The sequence below is a fragment of the Quercus robur genome, chromosome 1 (assembly GCF_932294415.1).
Source record: "Quercus robur chromosome 1, dhQueRobu3.1, whole genome shotgun sequence".
NCBI lineage: Eukaryota > Viridiplantae > Streptophyta > Magnoliopsida > Fagales > Fagaceae > Quercus > Quercus robur.
The window spans coordinates 4,602,857-4,620,829 of NC_065534.1; the positions used below are offsets into that span (position 1 = coordinate 4,602,857).

Genomic DNA, 17,973 nt, shown 5'->3' on the forward strand with positions numbered 1-17,973 from the left:
CCGCCATAGATGCAGAAACAATAATTCATCTTCGAGAGGCCTAGTAAATGACGCTATGAGTAAAACACAACCAAATTTCTAAATCACCCTTCATTCGCTGGATTAAGGAAGGAAGACTTCCTCGGTGATTCATTCAACCCACTTTCACTTGTATAACGACAGAATGGACCCTATTGAACATGTTAGCCACTTTAATCAAAAGATGGCTGTACATTCCAAGAATGAAGCCTTGATGTGCAAGGTTTTTCCATCCATTTTGGGGCTTATGGCGATGAGGTGGTTTGATGGTCTGAGGGCAAGATCCATCAGTTCCTTTAAGGAACTCACCCAAACATTTGGGTCCCGTTTTATTAAGTGCAGCAGAGCTCTTCGTCTTTTGGCTTCTTTGCTATCTCTATCCATAAGAGAGGGAGAAACTTTGAAAACATACTCGGACCGATATTGGGAGATGTTCAACGAGATATAGGGTGATTTTAAGGACGTGGCCATCAGTACTTTTAAGCTCGGCTTGCCTACAGAGCACGGCTTAAGAAAGTCTTTGACGGGAAAACCTGTTACCAGTATACATCAACTCATGGATCAGATTGACAAGTATAAGAGGGTTGAGGAAGACCAGCTGCAAGATAAGGGGAAGGGCAAGGTTATCCCTCAGGAGATGAGGGATTTCAGGTCGAAACGGTACAATAATAACAAACCCCGGCGAGATTTTGCCGGAAAATCTGGACTTGCAGCCCCACAAGTAGTAAACACCGTGTTCCGAGAACCGGTGCATCAAGTTTTGGAGAAGATCAAGAACGAGCCATATTTTAAATGGCCGAACAAGATGAGTGGAGATCCTTCAAGCCACAACCGAAGCCTCCATTGTCAGTATCATCAAGACCGAGGACATACCATTGAAGATGGTCGAACATTGTGGAACCATTTGGAACAACTGATTAAGGAGGGGAAGTTGCAACAATTTCTATACCGACCCAACAAACAGGAAGACTAGTAAGGGTCAGGTTGTTAGGGGAATGCTTTTTCAAGGCCCCCGTTAGGCACAATCAATGTCATATTTGCTATGCCTGGAAGGACTGGCTCTCAACCTGCCAAGGTGATGTCTGTGGCTAGGTCACCAGCTGGGGACCCAAACTCTGAGCCGAAGAGAGCTAGATTAGAGATCCGACCTTCATTGAGTTTCTTAGATGAAGACAAGATCGAAACTATCCAACCACATGGTGACGCTTTAGTAGTCACCCTTCGAATAGGGGGTATGATGTGAAGACAGTAATGGTGGATCAAGGCACTTGTGTAGAAGTCATGTATCTTGACCTGTACAAAGGACTGAACTTGAAACCTGAAGACCTGACAGTTTACAATTTGCTTCTGGTGGGTTTTGATGGAAAGTTTGTTGCCCCGAAGGGTCAAATTAGGTTGCCCATGCAGGTCGGTTCAGAAGTGGTGAAAGTGGACTTCATAGTGGTGGATGCATACTCCCCTTACATGGCCATTGTCGCCAGACCTTGGCCTCATACCTTGGGTGTCATTTCTTCAACTCTACATCAGAAGGTTAAGTATTTGTCCAGAGACCGGGTTGAGGAACTAGTAGGGAACCAATCTATGGTTAGGTAGTGCCTCGTGTCTACAATTTTGCATCAACCAGCTGCTGAGTCCTCGGCCATAGTCAAAGAAGGTTTATAGCAGTCAATGTCTCCGGAATTACCAATGAGGGGGCCTGCCGAGGAGGCCAAATGCGAGGATTTGGAGAAATTCCCCATTGGTGACAATCCAAAAAAGTTTTTTTAGGTTGGGGCTCAGTTTCCACCTCGGGAAAAGGAGGAGTTAGTAGTCTTTCTTAAGAATAACATAGATGTATTTGCTTGGAATGCTTACGAGGCTCTGGGAGTGCATTCGAGCTTTATCTGCCCATCTGTCACTCTCAGGAAACAACCACCTCGGCCTTCATCCAAGGAGCATTCGAATGTTGTAAAGGACGAGATGATGAAACTTAAGTGGGCTGGAACTATTAAAGAGGTTTTTTACCTTGAATGGCTGGCTAACACCATAGTGGTTAAGAAGAAGACGGGGAAGTGGTGTGTATGCGTAGATTTTACAGACTTAAACAAAGTCTGCCCAAAGAACTCTTTCCCTATGCCTCGGATTGATCAGTTGGTGGATGCAACTGTGGGCCACCCTCGAATGAGCTTTTTGGATACCTTTCAAGGGTATCATCAGATACCTCTAGCCTTGGATGACCAAGAGAGGACAGCTTTTGTCACTCCTATAGGAAACTATCATTAAAAAGTGATGCCCTTTGGTTTGAAGAATGCAGGGGCTACTTACCAAAGGATGATAACCAGGATGTTTGAACCACAGTTAGGGAAAAATATTGAGATTTATATCGATGATATGGTAGTAAAAAGCAAGGTAGAGTCCGAGCATGTTAACTATCTTAGGAATATTTTTGATATCTTGAGGAAGCACAAACTATGACTTAATGCTTCTAAGTGTTCTTTTGGTGTCGGGTTAGGCAAGTTTTTGGGCTACATAGTCACACAACGCGGAATTGAAGTCAATTCCGACCAGAATAAGGCGATCAACAACCTGCAACCACCTTGGAATCCAAAAGAGGTCTAGAAGCTTACGAGAATGATTGCTGCCCTGAATCGGTTTATCTCTCAATCAGCTGATAGGTGTAGACCTTTCTTTAAATTATTAAACAAGTGGAAGGGGTTTGAATGGACCGATGAATGTGCCCGGGCTTTGGATTTTTTTTTTCTTTCTATCCTATTATTTTAGGCTTTGTTGATAATATTTAGATAGACACAATTGTAGGTTGTAGTTGTATGGTACCAACCAACTAAATTTACTTCTCAAAGAAGAAAACCAACTAAATTTAATCTCTTTTTAAAATTTTACGTTTTGTTGAATGTAGGTTGCATGTTTTGTTAAAACACTTATTTTTGAATGTAAGTTGCATGTTTTGTTAAAACTGCATTTTTTATAATACACTACATGTAAAAATAAGGATTAAATAGATTAGATGAAGAATTTGGATTACAATACACTACACTTAAAAAATAAGGATTCGGTGGATTAGATGAAGAATTTGGATTGTAATCAAATTAAGATTTTTATTAACTTAAAAATTATAGAAGAAGAAAAATTATATATATTTTTAAAATCTAAAAATCTAAAAAAATTTCTACAATTTGGTGAAATCACTTGGCGCAACCACGGTTTCTAAGCCTAACTTTTATTATATAGTATATGATATGATATAGATAATAATAATAATAATGACTTCTAGTTTTCGTTTTTTTTAGAAGAATGATAACTCCTACTTAAGTGAGATAAAGGTTGGAGTGAGAAGATGAGACAGGGGTTGGGCCTAAACTCTTAACCTAGAAACTTTGTAATGTCAACTAAGCTCAATTAAACCTCCTTATCCAAAAAAAAAAAAAAAAAAAAGTATTCACCACTAATTGGGATCTAATGCTATCTGGGATCGAGTGCCATGTGCAAAATATGACCCATGTTATCCAAACTATAGCCAAGTACTGGCCAGTCCACAACAATTAAGGCTGGGTAGCCTATTTTTGTGAAAGCAGCCAGATGAATAATTCATAAAGATTCTAATATGCTTTTGAGGCTCAAATTAGAATGTACTTGGTTTAATTAAATCTCTTATTTCAGGGCCTCAACGGTAAGTGTGATTAATCTTAGTGATAACCACATGGCTTCGCCCAAGGGAGAAACCAAACATTTTATATATATATATATAAAAGCAACATTTGAGTTTGTAAACAGTGACATTAACTTTATTTTATTGGATACATATTACAGACATTACTTAAAATAGAGAAGAAAATCTCTTAAAGTTTATTTTTGGAGATGGTCTGATGCTACCATACAGTTCAACACGAACATAGTCATTAATTTGTCATCTTATTTCTTGAGGAATTTCTTAAACCAGCGGGCAGATAATTTGGGATGTCTTTTCAACCCATTTTCGTAGTCTACATAATTGATGCCAAACCGAACGGTGTAACCTACATTCCATTCAAAGTTGTCCAATATTGACCATGCAAAGTATCCCTTCACATTAACACCATCCCTGCATAAAAAAAAATTGATCAATTGGACTTTAAACATGATGATTTTCATAATATGTTTTTTATCCATAATTGTGAATGTGACATATTGTTATTTGTAGTAATAAAGTAATATTAGTAGTTGTTCTAAATAAGAGAGGTCTTCTCTACTTACTTTATAGCACTATGAAGATATTGAAGATGACGATAGTAATAATCAATTCTATAGTTGTCTGCAAGGGCTTCCTTAAGCGACAATGTAGCATTATTGACCTCAGAAATTCCTATATAGTGGCAGATTATTTAGATTCAAATGGAAATCAAACTACTATTCCCTTCAAAATATTTCATTGGCTAGTATCTTAACTTTATGTGACAATAATTGAAAAGTTCAAAAGAAAATTACCATTCTCAGTAATAAAAATTAGTGGGTTATTGTACTTTCTCTTTATGTATAATAGAAGTTCTCGAATTCCTCTTGGATAGATATAGAGCCAATCTGAACCAGCCTGAAATATCATATTAAAGAAAGATTTTAAATTAAATAAAAATTCAGTATAAAACACTCTCTTTACGCCCTCTAATAAAATGAGGCCATATCAGTTTTTTTATTCATTATTTTTTTAATGAATAGGGAATACCACACACAATAACAAATTAACAACTTAAAATCCAATTCATATTGATAATTTTTAGTTTTCGATAAAAAAAAAAAAAAAACAAGAAACAACTGGTTAAAAGTTAAAACCTCAACTTCACAGAAGACATGAAAGAACTCATCGAAAATGCCAACCGGTAGGTGAAGCTGCCGGTGATTCTCAAAAGCTCCAAAGTTATCACAAATTATTATGTCTTTTCAGATCATAAAAAACCAAATAAATATGTCTTTTCGTTAACCATTAAGGATTACATATTTTGCCATGGAAATATTTTTCTTCAAAAAGTTTTCATCAAATACTACGGGTGTTGATACTTATTCATCCACCTGATATTATGGCCAATTACCTTCAAAGAACTTGTTTTTATTTATCTATTTTATTTGTATTTTATGTCCATCAAATGAAATATTTTTTCATCCGCCTGAAATATTATGCCATGGAAATTAACTATTTCTGCCCCTTTTTTTTCTTCTGGCATTCGAGAGTCTGGTCAGAAAATATTTGCTGCTTTTCAATTTAGTATGAGGAAATGGGTTTCAAGAATAAAGAAGATGGAGAAATCCAGTTAAGAATAGTGAAAACTGAAAAGGCTTTTCATTTTTCATTGCACTTTTCGTACTGTGTATGTCTATTTTAAGGATTAATGAAAAGACATTAATTTTTGTAAATATCACATATCTATGATCTTAAAAATCCATATAAACCACACAAAATCTGATAAGTGACATTCATCTCAAATAATTACTCTCCTTTCATTATCATACTACCTCAGAAAATGATGATAAATAAACATATAAAATTTTGTCATATATATATATATATATATATATATATATATATTCTTTAAGTTGTGTGAAGATTAAACCATTTAAGACTAGCATAAAAGAAAAGAAAAAAATTGAATCAAACTTTTGTAACCATCTTGAGATCTATATCAATATTATGTATGTTCAATTTCATACGCACCTTTGGACCAATAGGGATCCCATTGCGTTCAGCTGCCATAGCAAAAAAAAAGCATGGTCTTATTATTTGTTAGTATGTGTGAGTTACATAAGAAAAATGGAATCATAGCTCCAAATGTTTGAGTACGTACTAGAAAGATTAGCCAGTGAATTTGTCAAGTAGCTTGCGTTTTCAGCATTGGAATGATGTGAATAGGCAGCATAATTAGCAGTATAGTAGTTTAGCCCTAGAAAATCAAATGACCCATTTACTAAGTTGGATTGCTCTTTTGTGAATTTGGGTAATCGGTGGCCAACTAGAGATCGCACGCTATGTGGATAGTCACCATTGGTTAGGGGATCCATAAATCTGCCACAAACCATCAAATTTTAATTCTTTATTGTACATATTACATTAAACTAGCAAAGGGTTTTTTATTTTTATTTTTATTTTTTATTCTTTGTAAATAACGAGAAAATAGTAAAATAGATGTCCAAAACAAAGAGTCATGTAGTTTTAGTATACTTACATTCCAAACATGAAATCAAGGGCTCTTAGGGCAGCATCACGGTCATGCCTCGCATTTGAGATCGGCACAAACCAGTGTGACACCAGAGTTATACCTATAATGCCCTTTTGTGCTATCTGCACATAGTGAAAGCTTTCTTAATTATAAAGATACACTCAAGTTAATGTTAACTGTATTTTTGTTAACTTTTTACAAAATAATACTTAAATTTTCAACAAAAAGATAATACAAACCCACACTAACGAAAAAGAGAAATGCTTACTCATTTACTAATACTAAAAAAACAAGTTTAATTTGCAAATTTATCTATGTTAATCTTTGCGGCAAATCAATCAATCAATCAATATATATATAAGCAAAGACTTCATGTGGGAGATAATGAGGTTCTGTCATGTAGCGTTTTGTATGAATAGAATTTCATTTAGCCATTCACTTTACCCAATCTTCTTATTAATGACCAGTTTAACCCATAAATATAGAAGATAAAGAGATTTTTGGTTCCACTCATTTTTCCAACTTCTTGAACTCTTCCACTTTTAATTTCAAAAATGAAAGGTTTTCTTCATTCAATGTTAGTTTTTTATGTTATAACACCTGTTATTTTATATATTCCAATTTCACAAAATATTGAAGGTCCAAAAGGAAGGAGAGAGAGAGAGAGCAAGAAATTGGCTTTGGTTTTAGATCCATATGATCTAAACCTCTCAACAACATTGTCGAAAAGCTTGATACAGTGCATCAATGACATTTGAGGTTTCTAAAAGGTATGTTTAGGGAAGACATAAAGCATTTATATGTGTTATTTGTATATTTGGGAAGTGATTAATTTTTGTACGTGATTGAGATACTTAGATGTATGTAAAATTAAATTTAAGATATGAAATTAATAGTATTATTTTGAATTTCTCTGTTCAATTGTTTTTATAATTTTAATCTCTTGGCATGTGTATTTAGTTTTGCAAGTTAAAAATTATAAACCTTAAATCTTAGATGTTCAGCCTTCAAAAGTTCATGTGTTTTCTTTAAAAAAAAAAAAAAAAAACTTCTAAAAAATATATATATAAATAATAAGAATTTTTATATTGAAAACGTCAAATGTAAAAACAAAATATGCATGTACACTTGATAAAAAAAAAAAAAAAATCAATAGGCACGTCATGGCATTTTTAGAGTATAATTAATTATGATTACTTATATATGGATATATTGTATTATAATTTTTTTTTTCATTATTTTAGTGACATATAATATATAATTTAAACTAATTTTCCAAACATTATAACATATATAAGTATTATAAAATAACTAATAACGAACACACGCATCGTGTAGGACATCCACTAGTAGTTTTTAAAAAAACTGCCCCAGATTATCTTGTACCAAGTGCAGTGCAACCATGTTTATTGAATGGAGTACAATTTTGAAGCAAAGAAAGAAAAAGAAAAATGTATTAAAATAAATATAAAACAATTTGATGCATGGAACCTGATACTTTTGTTTGTACACTTTGACAGCAGATGCATGAGCAAGAAGCTGATTATGCGCCACCAAATATGGCTCTGTCCCAGAATCTCCACCAAGGCAATTTAACTGTTGCCAACTGGAACACCGAGCTGGTGGAAATATCCCCAATGCATAACCAGCATAACTGGTGCCATATGGTTCATTTAGTGTGATCCAATGCTTGACACGATCACCAAATTCCTTAAAGCAAAGCTCAGCATAATCCTGAAAATCATCCCTAAACATATACATGCAAAAGTCACCAAACTATTTAAAAACTGACATTAAACTAATAAATTTAGCATTTTTTCATGAGCAAGTAATTTTTGGCATGATTTAGTTATAGATCTAGAAGGCCTAACTAGCCAAATAGTGAAATTGTATTTTATTTATTTAATTAATTTTTGTTGATTCAATAATTGGAGGAAGGGGGATTTGAACTTGGATGTCTCAATTTCTATTGGAAATACTAGGAGATGTCAACTAGTAGAGCTACAAGGCTCTTCGCAGTGAATAGCTTTTATGCATATTAAAACTTTTTTTTAGTGTAATACATCTATGAATAGATAATAGTAATAATACTAAGCGATTGATATAATAAGGACTAAATTACAAATGGATGAAATTACACTTTTTAAATTTTATAGATTTTCAATTCAATTTGTTAGTGTACGGCACCGAGATCCTAGGCCCACACAGGCCCTGGGCCCAGTCCCATACAGGCCCTGGGCCCAGTCCCATACAGGCCCTGGGCCAATCCCACACAAGCCCTGGGCCGAGTCCCATACCAGCCTTGGGCAAAGGTCCAGCAGAAAGGTCCAGTTGTCCTGCGCCCTTCTTGGAGCTTCCTTCATGTGCGAACAAGCGTAAGGTATTGAATTCCGAGAGGTGATCGGACAAACGTTCCCGGTCAAACATACGAACTGTTCCCGGGAAATTGTAATACTCCCAGGGAACTGAGTTGCCGAACATAGTCGGTCAAAATGGAGCCAAGTTCCAAGATCATAAATGCTGCACCGCCCTTTCACCTAAACATCCACTTCAATCAGATAATATTGGACCTCCAGTAGCACTAACGGTGGCTGTAATCATAATCTCCCCACTAACCTTAGCTATAAATAGAAGAAAGTTGGGAGAAAAAGTGGTTCAGAAAAATTGAGAGAAAACAGTCAAGGAGAGAATATCAATTGAGTGTTACTTTAAGTCTCTCTGCCGAGAACGACCCATTGTAGGAAATCCTTAAGTCCACTACAAATAAATTGTGAGCCCAAGTGACCTAAGGCCCAGAAGTCTTGTACTTGGTTCCTACAATTGGCGCCCACCGTGGGGCCCTCCTACGAAGCTGTGGTTCGAGTGAGACTCAAGCAAGGGAGATGTCTGAGGAGCGTTCAGGGGGGCATGTTCCGAGCAATTCCGCAGGATCTTATCGGGGATCGACGTGGAGGGAGAGAAGGCAGAAACGGCTGGAGGATAGGGAGCATCCAAGAGGAGAGGAAAGGTCCGGATTGGGAGAAGGATCGGCCCAGACACACCGGACAATTTCAGGCGTCTCAGCACATCGGCAATATGATGATAGAGACCGAGAGCTGGAGCGGTTACGCAGATTGGTAATGGACTTGGAGCTGGAAGCAAGGGGTCGGCGCCACGAAAGGAACCACAACCCCTAACCCAGGAGAAACCGTGGCGAGGAGGGTTCTAGCCGATCAGTTACGCAACAATACCGAGACCGATCACGCTCTCAAGAGTCACATCGGCACTCCCGGGAGACGCGTCATAGACGGGACCATTCCCGATCGCATGGATATGATAACCAAGGATCAGAGTCGCCAGAGGAGCGGCAGCACCACAACGCCGCAATGGACGCCATGAGCAGAGCCTTGCGGATGGCAGCCCGGTCTCCATTCTCCGATGAGATTGAACGGGCACCCATGCCGAGCAGATTCACGCGACCACCATTCAATTCCTATGAGGGGAGGACAGACCCCGTGGAGCATGTCAGTCATTACATCCACATGATGTCTTTACATGCGCACAACGATGCATTGATGTGTAAAGTATTTCCCTCTAGTCTCGGCTCTACCGCACTGAGATGGTTCAATGGGTTGCGGAAATGTTCTATACACAGCTTCGCCGAGCTGATTCAGGAATTCGGCAGCAGGTTCGTAATATGCAGCCGAGTGCAACAGCCGGTCGACGCATTGCTTTCCATGAAAATGAGGGTCGGGGAAACCCTTCGGAGTTATGCCGGCCGATACTGGGAACTCTACAACGAGATTGGTGGAGGAAATGAGAAAATTGCGGCTAGCACCTTCAGGATGGGGCTCCCCGAAGATTCTGAATTGCGGGAGTCGCTGACAAGAAGACCCCCGGAGGATATGAGGCAACTGATGAGACGCATAGAGGAGTACAAACGCCTGGAGGATGACCGGCTGCAAAGCAGGGGGAAAGCGCCTTTTACGGGGAGATCTCGCCAAAGCATCTTGCCGCCAAAGCCAAAAAGGGACTTCAGAATGCAGGAACCAGAGGTGCAGATCGAAGGGGTTAATGTGGTGTTTAAAGAGTCCGTGCACAAAATCTTGGAACGGATAAGGAACGAGCCATTCTTCAGATGGCCGAAAATTGTAGGAACTAAGTACAAGACTTCTGGGCCTTAGGTCACTTGGGCTCACAATTTATTTGTAGTGGGCTTAAGGATTTCCTACAATGGGTCGTTCTCGGCAGAGAGACTCAAAGTAACACTCAATTGATATTCTCTCCTTGACTGTTTTCTCTCAATTTTTCTGAACCACTTCTTCTCCCAACTTTCTTCTATTTATAGCTAAGGTTAGTGGGGAGATTATGATTACAGCCACCGTTAGTGCTACTGGAGGTCCAATATTATCTGATTGAAGTGGATGTTTAGGTGAAAGGGCGGTGCAGCATTTATGATCTTGGAACTTGGCTCCATTTTGACCGACTATGTTCGGCAACTCAGTTCCCTGGGAGTATTACAATTTCTTGGGAACAGTTCGTATATTTGACCGGGAACGTTTGTCCGATCACCTCTCGGAATTCAATACCCTACGCTTGTTCGCACATGAAGGAAGCTCCAAGAAGGGCGCAGGACAACTGGACCTTTCTGCTGGACCTTTGCCCAAGGCTGGTATGGGACTCGGCCCAGGGCTTGTGTGGGATTGGGCCCAGGGCCTGTATGGGACTGGGCCCAGGGCCTGTGTGGGCCTAGGATCTCGGTGCCGTACAGTTAGATTTTATTTGTGTTAGCAATCTGTGAGTAAAACAGGTCTCGTAATTAGTTTTAGTGATTGATATTTGAAGACAATATTGCTGCGACAGTTTTGCAATTCAGAGTGTGAATATGGAAATTTCAATTGATCAAAACTAAAGTTCGACGGATCAAAAATCGCAAATCAAATCAGTTTGTAGATTTCACGCCCAAGCCCATCGTCCAATCTACTAGGGTTCATGCCACTTATTCTACTCTATAAAAGAGACCCTATAGGTCATGAAAAACAGAGAGAGTAAGAAGTGACTATTGTGCCTCCTATTATGTATGTTTCTGCACCCAAAGCTCTCTCTTATCTTCTATTGGTGATATTTTTTGAAGAAACTTAAGATCTAGTGTTGTAAAAGTTGCTACCTCGTACAAGTAATCAAAATTGTTGGATCTAAACCTTCAAGTGTGATCTTGAAGCCATAGAATGCAGATCTACGTTGGCGAAAATCTTCAAGGGGACATTGAAGTAAAGAACTGGAGGTTCATGTTGTAGCAGATCACTATTAGAGACGTTTGTGGGATTTAAAGCTCAATTCGGTAACTATAGTTAGATTTACAATGAATAGAGTTATCCTAATTGTAAATCTCTATCTTATAGTGAAATGGTTCACCTTGGATTGATTAGGTCAAATCGCCTCAAGTTTTTTCTATGAAACTATTTTTTTCATTGTTTTCTTAGATCATCATATCGTGTCTCTTTTAAATTTCCGCACTTGGATGATGTTGATAATTATGTGTTTAACCTAAAGCATTCATTTCAATCTTAGTATATTTTCAATATAGTCATTCTATCTAATTTTATCCAATCTTACTATTAGTGTTAATATTTTTTTTCATTTTTCAAAAGATATCATTTTGGTGGACTTAGTGGAGCAAATTGGACAGAAGGGTTATATTGGAAACAAAAATAACTCATTATACGACTATATTAAAAACAAGTGGAAGTTAAATGTATTTTTGAAATTGTAGGTTCATGTTAAGTTAATATATCATATCATGATCTCACATAAGAAAATTCCAATGATAAATTCCTAACAACTGATATCAAACTCAATAATTATGTAAAACAATGAGCTAGCAACCTCACAACTAGGTCTTTTTTAAAAAAATCATCAAAATGGCCTGCCTTTGATTCCTTATCTTCAAAATGGGTCTCCAAATTAAATTTTAAAAATCATATTTGTGATGAAATTTGTGAAAAGTACATTTTAATAATCGGATGAATAAAATGGTTGATCATAAAGTAAATTCACCACTCACGCAATATGAGGACTCAAAAAACCACCATACTCATCTTCCAATGCTTGGGGAAGATCATAATGATAGAGGGTCACAAAGGGCTGTAGACCTACATTCAATCATAGCAAACAAAAGTAGATTAAGAACACATGATAAGTTGATGATACGTGATGGAATTTAAGAACCAGTAATGACCTTTGGCTAGGAGCTTATTGATTAGGTTGTTGTAGTATTTGATTCCTTCCCTATTCACACCACCAGATAGTTTTCCTTCTGAAATTAGTCCCAATAATCGGTTTGTTAGGAACATAATATGGTCACAAAACAATAGTCATTCCATTCTAGCCTAAGATGTGTACTTGATGGTACCTATTTTATGTCCTTTTAATGGGATGGATTTCACCTTTTACTATACTATGGAGAGGATAATCTTACTTGGTAGTACTCGAGACCATGAGATCGAGAATCTGTATGCATCTAAGCCCATCTTTTTCATAATCTGAACATCTTTCTGTAATGTATAATCAAAAAAGATATATAAAGATTTGGAAAAATCTGAAATGAAGATTTTTTTTTTTATTTTTTTATTTTGTGATTATCTTGTATTTAGTTAGACATGCTCAATAATAATAATAATAATAATAATAAAACATAAATCTAGAAGACATAATTTCTTTTTTTTGATATGTTCATGTGGCAAACATAATTGGGCCCCAAAAATGTTAAAAAAGTCAAAGCACAAAAGTTAACGGATAATTAGGAGTACGCACACATGCACACGTGTCACGTGTGTGTGGATGTATATAGACATATATATATGAGTCCAAATCTTCTGTACCACTCTCTCTGCTCCACTCTATGTTTCACAAATAAAAATTTGACACATGTCCACCTATTTAATTAGATGCTAATTTTTTGCCTTTTTATATTCCAAACTTTCAGTTTCCTAAAAAATTAGAACAAAAAACCAACACATGTTCACCGGCCACCATCACCAGTCCACCACCAACTTCGCCGGCTCCACTAAAAAGAGATCACCAACATTTTCATCGGCCATCCACTGCCGCCGCCAGGTCCACACCTCAGCCGGCTAGCCAGTTACCCAAAAAAAAAGAGATAAAAAGAGACACCAAGCGCTCTTTGCTGAAGCATGCAAGGAATTGATTGATTTCCTTATTACTATTCTCGCTCTGCTGGTTGGACCAGTGAACATGTGTTTTTTGTTTTAATATTTTTTTAGGAAACTGAAAATTTGGAATATAAAAAGGCAAAAAATTAGGATTTAATTAGATAAGTGGACATGTGTCAAATTTTTATTTGTGGAGCATAGAGTGGAGTAGGGAGAGTGGTGCAGAAGATTTGGACTCTATATATTGTTACAAGAAGTGGGGAAAGGATGACAAGGACACTAGTTCTCTTCGTAAGGAAAAACAAACTATGCAATTATACTACAAGATTTAAGAGCTAATTATTATTAGTGCTTTTCTTTCCTTTTTTTTATTAAAAAAATTATGAACACGGAACACCATGTTACCTTGTAGTGATGATATTGATCGATAGCTACGTCTCCATTGCTTCCATCCTTAATTCTACCTGCAATTTCATTGTAAGTTAATACCAGTGGCGACACCACATACAACTCAGGGTTGAACACCCTGACCTGAAGAAAAAAAAATTATATATAATAATTAAAATTTTTTATATTTGCTCTGTATTAGGAACACCCTCAATCACAAAATTAGGAACACCCTCAAATTAAAAAAAAAAAAAAAATTATTTGTTCTACTTTCAAGCAAAAGAAAAAAAAAAGAACTAAAATCTGAAAAAAAAAAAAATAATAATAATAGAGCCAAGCCCATAGCAAGCCCAACAAATTACAGAGGTACCAAACCCACGAATTCTCAAAAAAAAAAACAAAGCAACGCCTCAGTCCCTAAAGGTCTAAACAAAAAATCACTAAAGGCTTTATCCAAAAAAAAGAAATCACTAAAGGCCTAAAGCAACACCTCAGTCCCTCAGAGCAACGCCGCTTGAGCCTTAAGCCAACAGACGGAGATCGGATCGGTCACGTCGTCGAAGATCGGCCCAATCCAGATCGTCGTCGTCGCTCACTCGCCCCTCCGCGTCATCTTTACTCGTCGCTTGCCCTTATCAGGGGACAGAGATCGGCAGATTGCTTGTCGCCTCGTCACTGCCTCAATGGCCTCAGCCTTCAAGCCTCCCTGCTCGGCTGCTTTGGTGCTCCCTCCCAAAAGGTATTTCATTTTACTAAGCTAACTTCTCTCTCTCTCTCTCTCTCTCTCTCTCTGAACTGAAATGAAAATTATGAAATGAATGAAACTCTCTCTCTCTTTATTCTTTAATAAGACTAGCTCTCTCTCTTTTGAACTGTGAGTCTGTGATTGGCCAAACTTTAGCTTTATTAATATTTTGTTTGTTTTTGACTTTTTGAATTTGGCTTTATCAGTTTATCTTATCCGTTCGTGTTAGTGTTGGTGTGTGTAGTGTGTTGGTGTTGGTGAGATATAAATTGTCTTTTTGTGTAATGTGTGATTGTGAAATTTTCTGATTGGTAGGGGGCATCAGGCATGAGGCGTGCTTGTGTGTTGAGTGGGGTGGGGGTAGATGGGCACATGGGGCCGAGCTACACATTACACTGTTTTAATGCTTTAATTATTGTGCTGCACATGAGATGTGTAATGTGCACATCAGTGGCTCTTTTAGTGTAATGTGCACATGGGGTTAAACAATATAACAAATTAAAGCAGTATAATTAATGACAAACAAATTAAAGCAATATAGTTTATTGTTAGGCTAAATAACAATAATTAAAGTAGTATAATTATCCAATACATTATAAAAGACAAACAAATTAAATTATATTAAGCTAAACAACAATTAATAATTTAATAATTAATGAAACAACAATACAACAAATTATAGTTTATAAAAGACAAACAAATTTATGAAATAACTAAACAATAATAATTAATAATTTTATTAATATTTCAAATGAACTTATAGTTTATTGTTAGGTACCTTTGTTCATTTATTTTCTTTTCATTTTTTTTTCCTTTTGAGGTTTTTCGGTGTACAGAATGCAAATTTGTTTTGGTTTTGAGAACATTTTTTTTAAGCACAAACTTCATACTGGCTAAATCTTAAATTTCGGCCGGTATTTACCGAAACACTTGAAATGACCCGAAATTTTTTCAAAGTGGAATAGGAACACCCTGGACAAAATTCCTGGAGCCACCACTGGTTAATACTACATTTAGAGAACACCAAATGATTTTTTTTTTCTTTTACTATTTAAGAACTACTACTTAAGCATAACATATACAACTTATTTGCAGTGTGGAGTTCAGTCAGAAGAGAATGAAGAAAAATAAATACCAAAAGATAGGAATGTGAAGGTTTACTCTTTACGTTGTGGTTGTTGTTATTCTTATTTTTTCTCCCTCTTTTTTATTTATGTATTTATTTATTTAATCTCAATTAGGGCTCAAACTCCATCATAAACATTTTTTTTTTTTAATATAAGATAGAAATTTTACTAAAACCTAATTTAAGTGTATATATGTGTGAAGCACCCTCCTGAAGACTTGAACCTCGCTCCTTACCCCCACATCCCACAAGCACTTATATTTATGAAGTGATTATCACACCAAGAGTGTATGGTGGTGTCATAGACATTGTTAAAACAAAATAAATAGTGTAGATATTGGTAGGCCATCAAGATTTAAATAAACATTAATAATATTATTTTGATATTTATTTACATTATTAATAATATAGCAAAATCTAGATTATTGATTGTTACATTTTTTAACAATATTTAAATATACATTTATTAATGTTATTTTGATATTTTTTTAGAAGAATATTTTGATATTTATTTAATATATTAATAATGTAGAAAAATCTAATAACTTATTGTTAAAAAATTTAGAAATTACCTTAAAAATTTCAAAGAATCTCAATGATGCTCCCTATATATATATATATATATATATAGAGAGAGAGAGAGAGAGAGAGAGAGAGAGGGATTTTTTTTTTGACAACACAACAGTGTCCAATTTCATGCGTTTACTAATTACTCTATACTAAAATTCCACATATATGAATAATGCCGATTCTTGGCTTTCTAAATGTATTAACAACAAAAAATGAACTTAGCTTACTAAATTAGACTATAAGTGTTGGACCCTGACTTTTTTCACACTAACAAATACTATTAATAAATAAAAATATGGAATATTGGGTTTAGGACGATAACCACAAACAATTGATTTTTTATTAATGATAATTTGATAGTTGGGAGGTAGGAAAGTTGAATTTTATGTCTTTTTTTTGTAAACATTGGCAAGTATCAACAAATTGAGCTACAAGAGTCTTGACTAAATACACAACATTAAGATCCTCCAAATTTAAAATGAATTATTTCATGATTTGAATTAAATATTATATATCTAAACGTGGCCAAACATCCACACCTAATGGCCCATCAATGGTACAACATTCAATGCCTTTATTTTCCTAGTTTGTCTATAGAAGAAGATAATTTTCCATACTAATTTTGGAGTGTGTTATTTACCCTGACATTGACTCGTCCTTTTCAAAACATGGCATATGTTCATAGTTTGGTCTTACCGTGTATGTCATTTTCTGTAGTTTTATTTTTGTTATTTTCCAATGCAATAAAACTTCAGACACACAAAATTAGTAAATTATACCCATGAAATCCTTAGTTATCTCAAGTTGGTCCACCTAAATGTTGTTGAGAAAAATAATATTGTATCCGTAGCTTCATTCTTATAGATACAAGAGAAAGACGCACCTCCCCGTTGTTGGTTTCCAATCTGACATAATCTCCTTATTTTATATTCCTTTAAATTTAATAATTTAAAATAAATTTTATAAATTTGAAAATATACAGACTATCATGTTATTTAAAATTTTAAAAAACATGACATTCTGAACATTGTTAATTTTTTTTTTTTTTAAAAGATCATGAAATGAACGAAATAAAGATGACTTGAAATAATTTTTTCTAAAATTAATTTTAATCGAAATATTGCAAACTATTTCATTGGTAATTCATACTTTCAAGTTTCATATTGTTGGGGAGAGTAAAAAAGAGACCTGGATATCTATGAGTGAAAGTGTCCCATATACTTGGTCCTCTACCATCTTCATTTGCTGCACCTTCATGCTGGAAATTTGAAAGAACATACATGTGCACATAATAATATTGATCATATGCTTGACATCTCTGGACATTTGTAGAAAACTATGATACAAATTAACATAAAGGAAATTTTCTGTAGTTACTTGGTAAGCCGATGATGCTGTCCCAAAAATAAAACCTTTGGGAAAACTGGTCCGGTTGAGTGAAGCAGTGTCATAGCTTGGTGAAACAGCTATGCCATTAGTCAATAAGCCAAGAAGAACTAGAAGGCATAAGACTGGATAGTCTTGAAATGCCATAATAGATTTTGGATTTTTTTGTGTAGCACTAGGTTTTTTTATTTATTTATTTATTTATAGAGGAGCGCTACATAATCTAATTTATTTTAAAAAGAAAAAAATTGAAATGAACAAAAAATAAATGAAAAAAGTCAGGCGATATGTTAGTGATCATAGCTGTCCTTCAACTAATTGTTTGACATTGTACGTAGAATTATAGATATCCTCCAATAGATACTTCCCTATCAAAATCCACAAGATTGAGATAATTTCTCTACAAAG

General features: G+C 35.7%; 1 protein-coding gene across 2 annotated transcripts; it reads right to left on the reverse strand.

The window, feature by feature from the left end:
- Nucleotides 1–3,813: 3,813 nt before the first annotated feature.
- LOC126717106 (beta-glucosidase 12-like) lies at nt 3,814–17,712 on the reverse strand. Of its 2 annotated transcripts, XM_050418405.1 has the most exons (13): nt 17,592–17,712; nt 17,368–17,430; nt 13,757–13,815; nt 12,658–12,733; nt 12,418–12,495; nt 12,244–12,331; nt 7,692–7,947; nt 6,207–6,322; nt 5,829–6,046; nt 5,699–5,730; nt 4,480–4,582; nt 4,249–4,357; nt 3,814–4,096 (listed from the first exon to the last, which is right to left on the reverse strand). In XM_050418405.1, exons 1-13 carry the CDS (start codon nt 17,710–17,712, stop codon nt 3,928–3,930), a joined length of 1,488 nt encoding a protein of 495 aa, XP_050274362.1. In that variant the 3' UTR covers nt 3,814–3,927. The 2 variants fall into 2 exon arrangements, with proteins under 2 accessions (XP_050274362.1, XP_050274351.1); XM_050418394.1 differs by lacking the exons at nt 17,368–17,430; nt 17,592–17,712 and adding an exon at nt 14,229–14,526.
- Between the last annotated feature and the right edge of the window lie 261 nt (nt 17,713–17,973).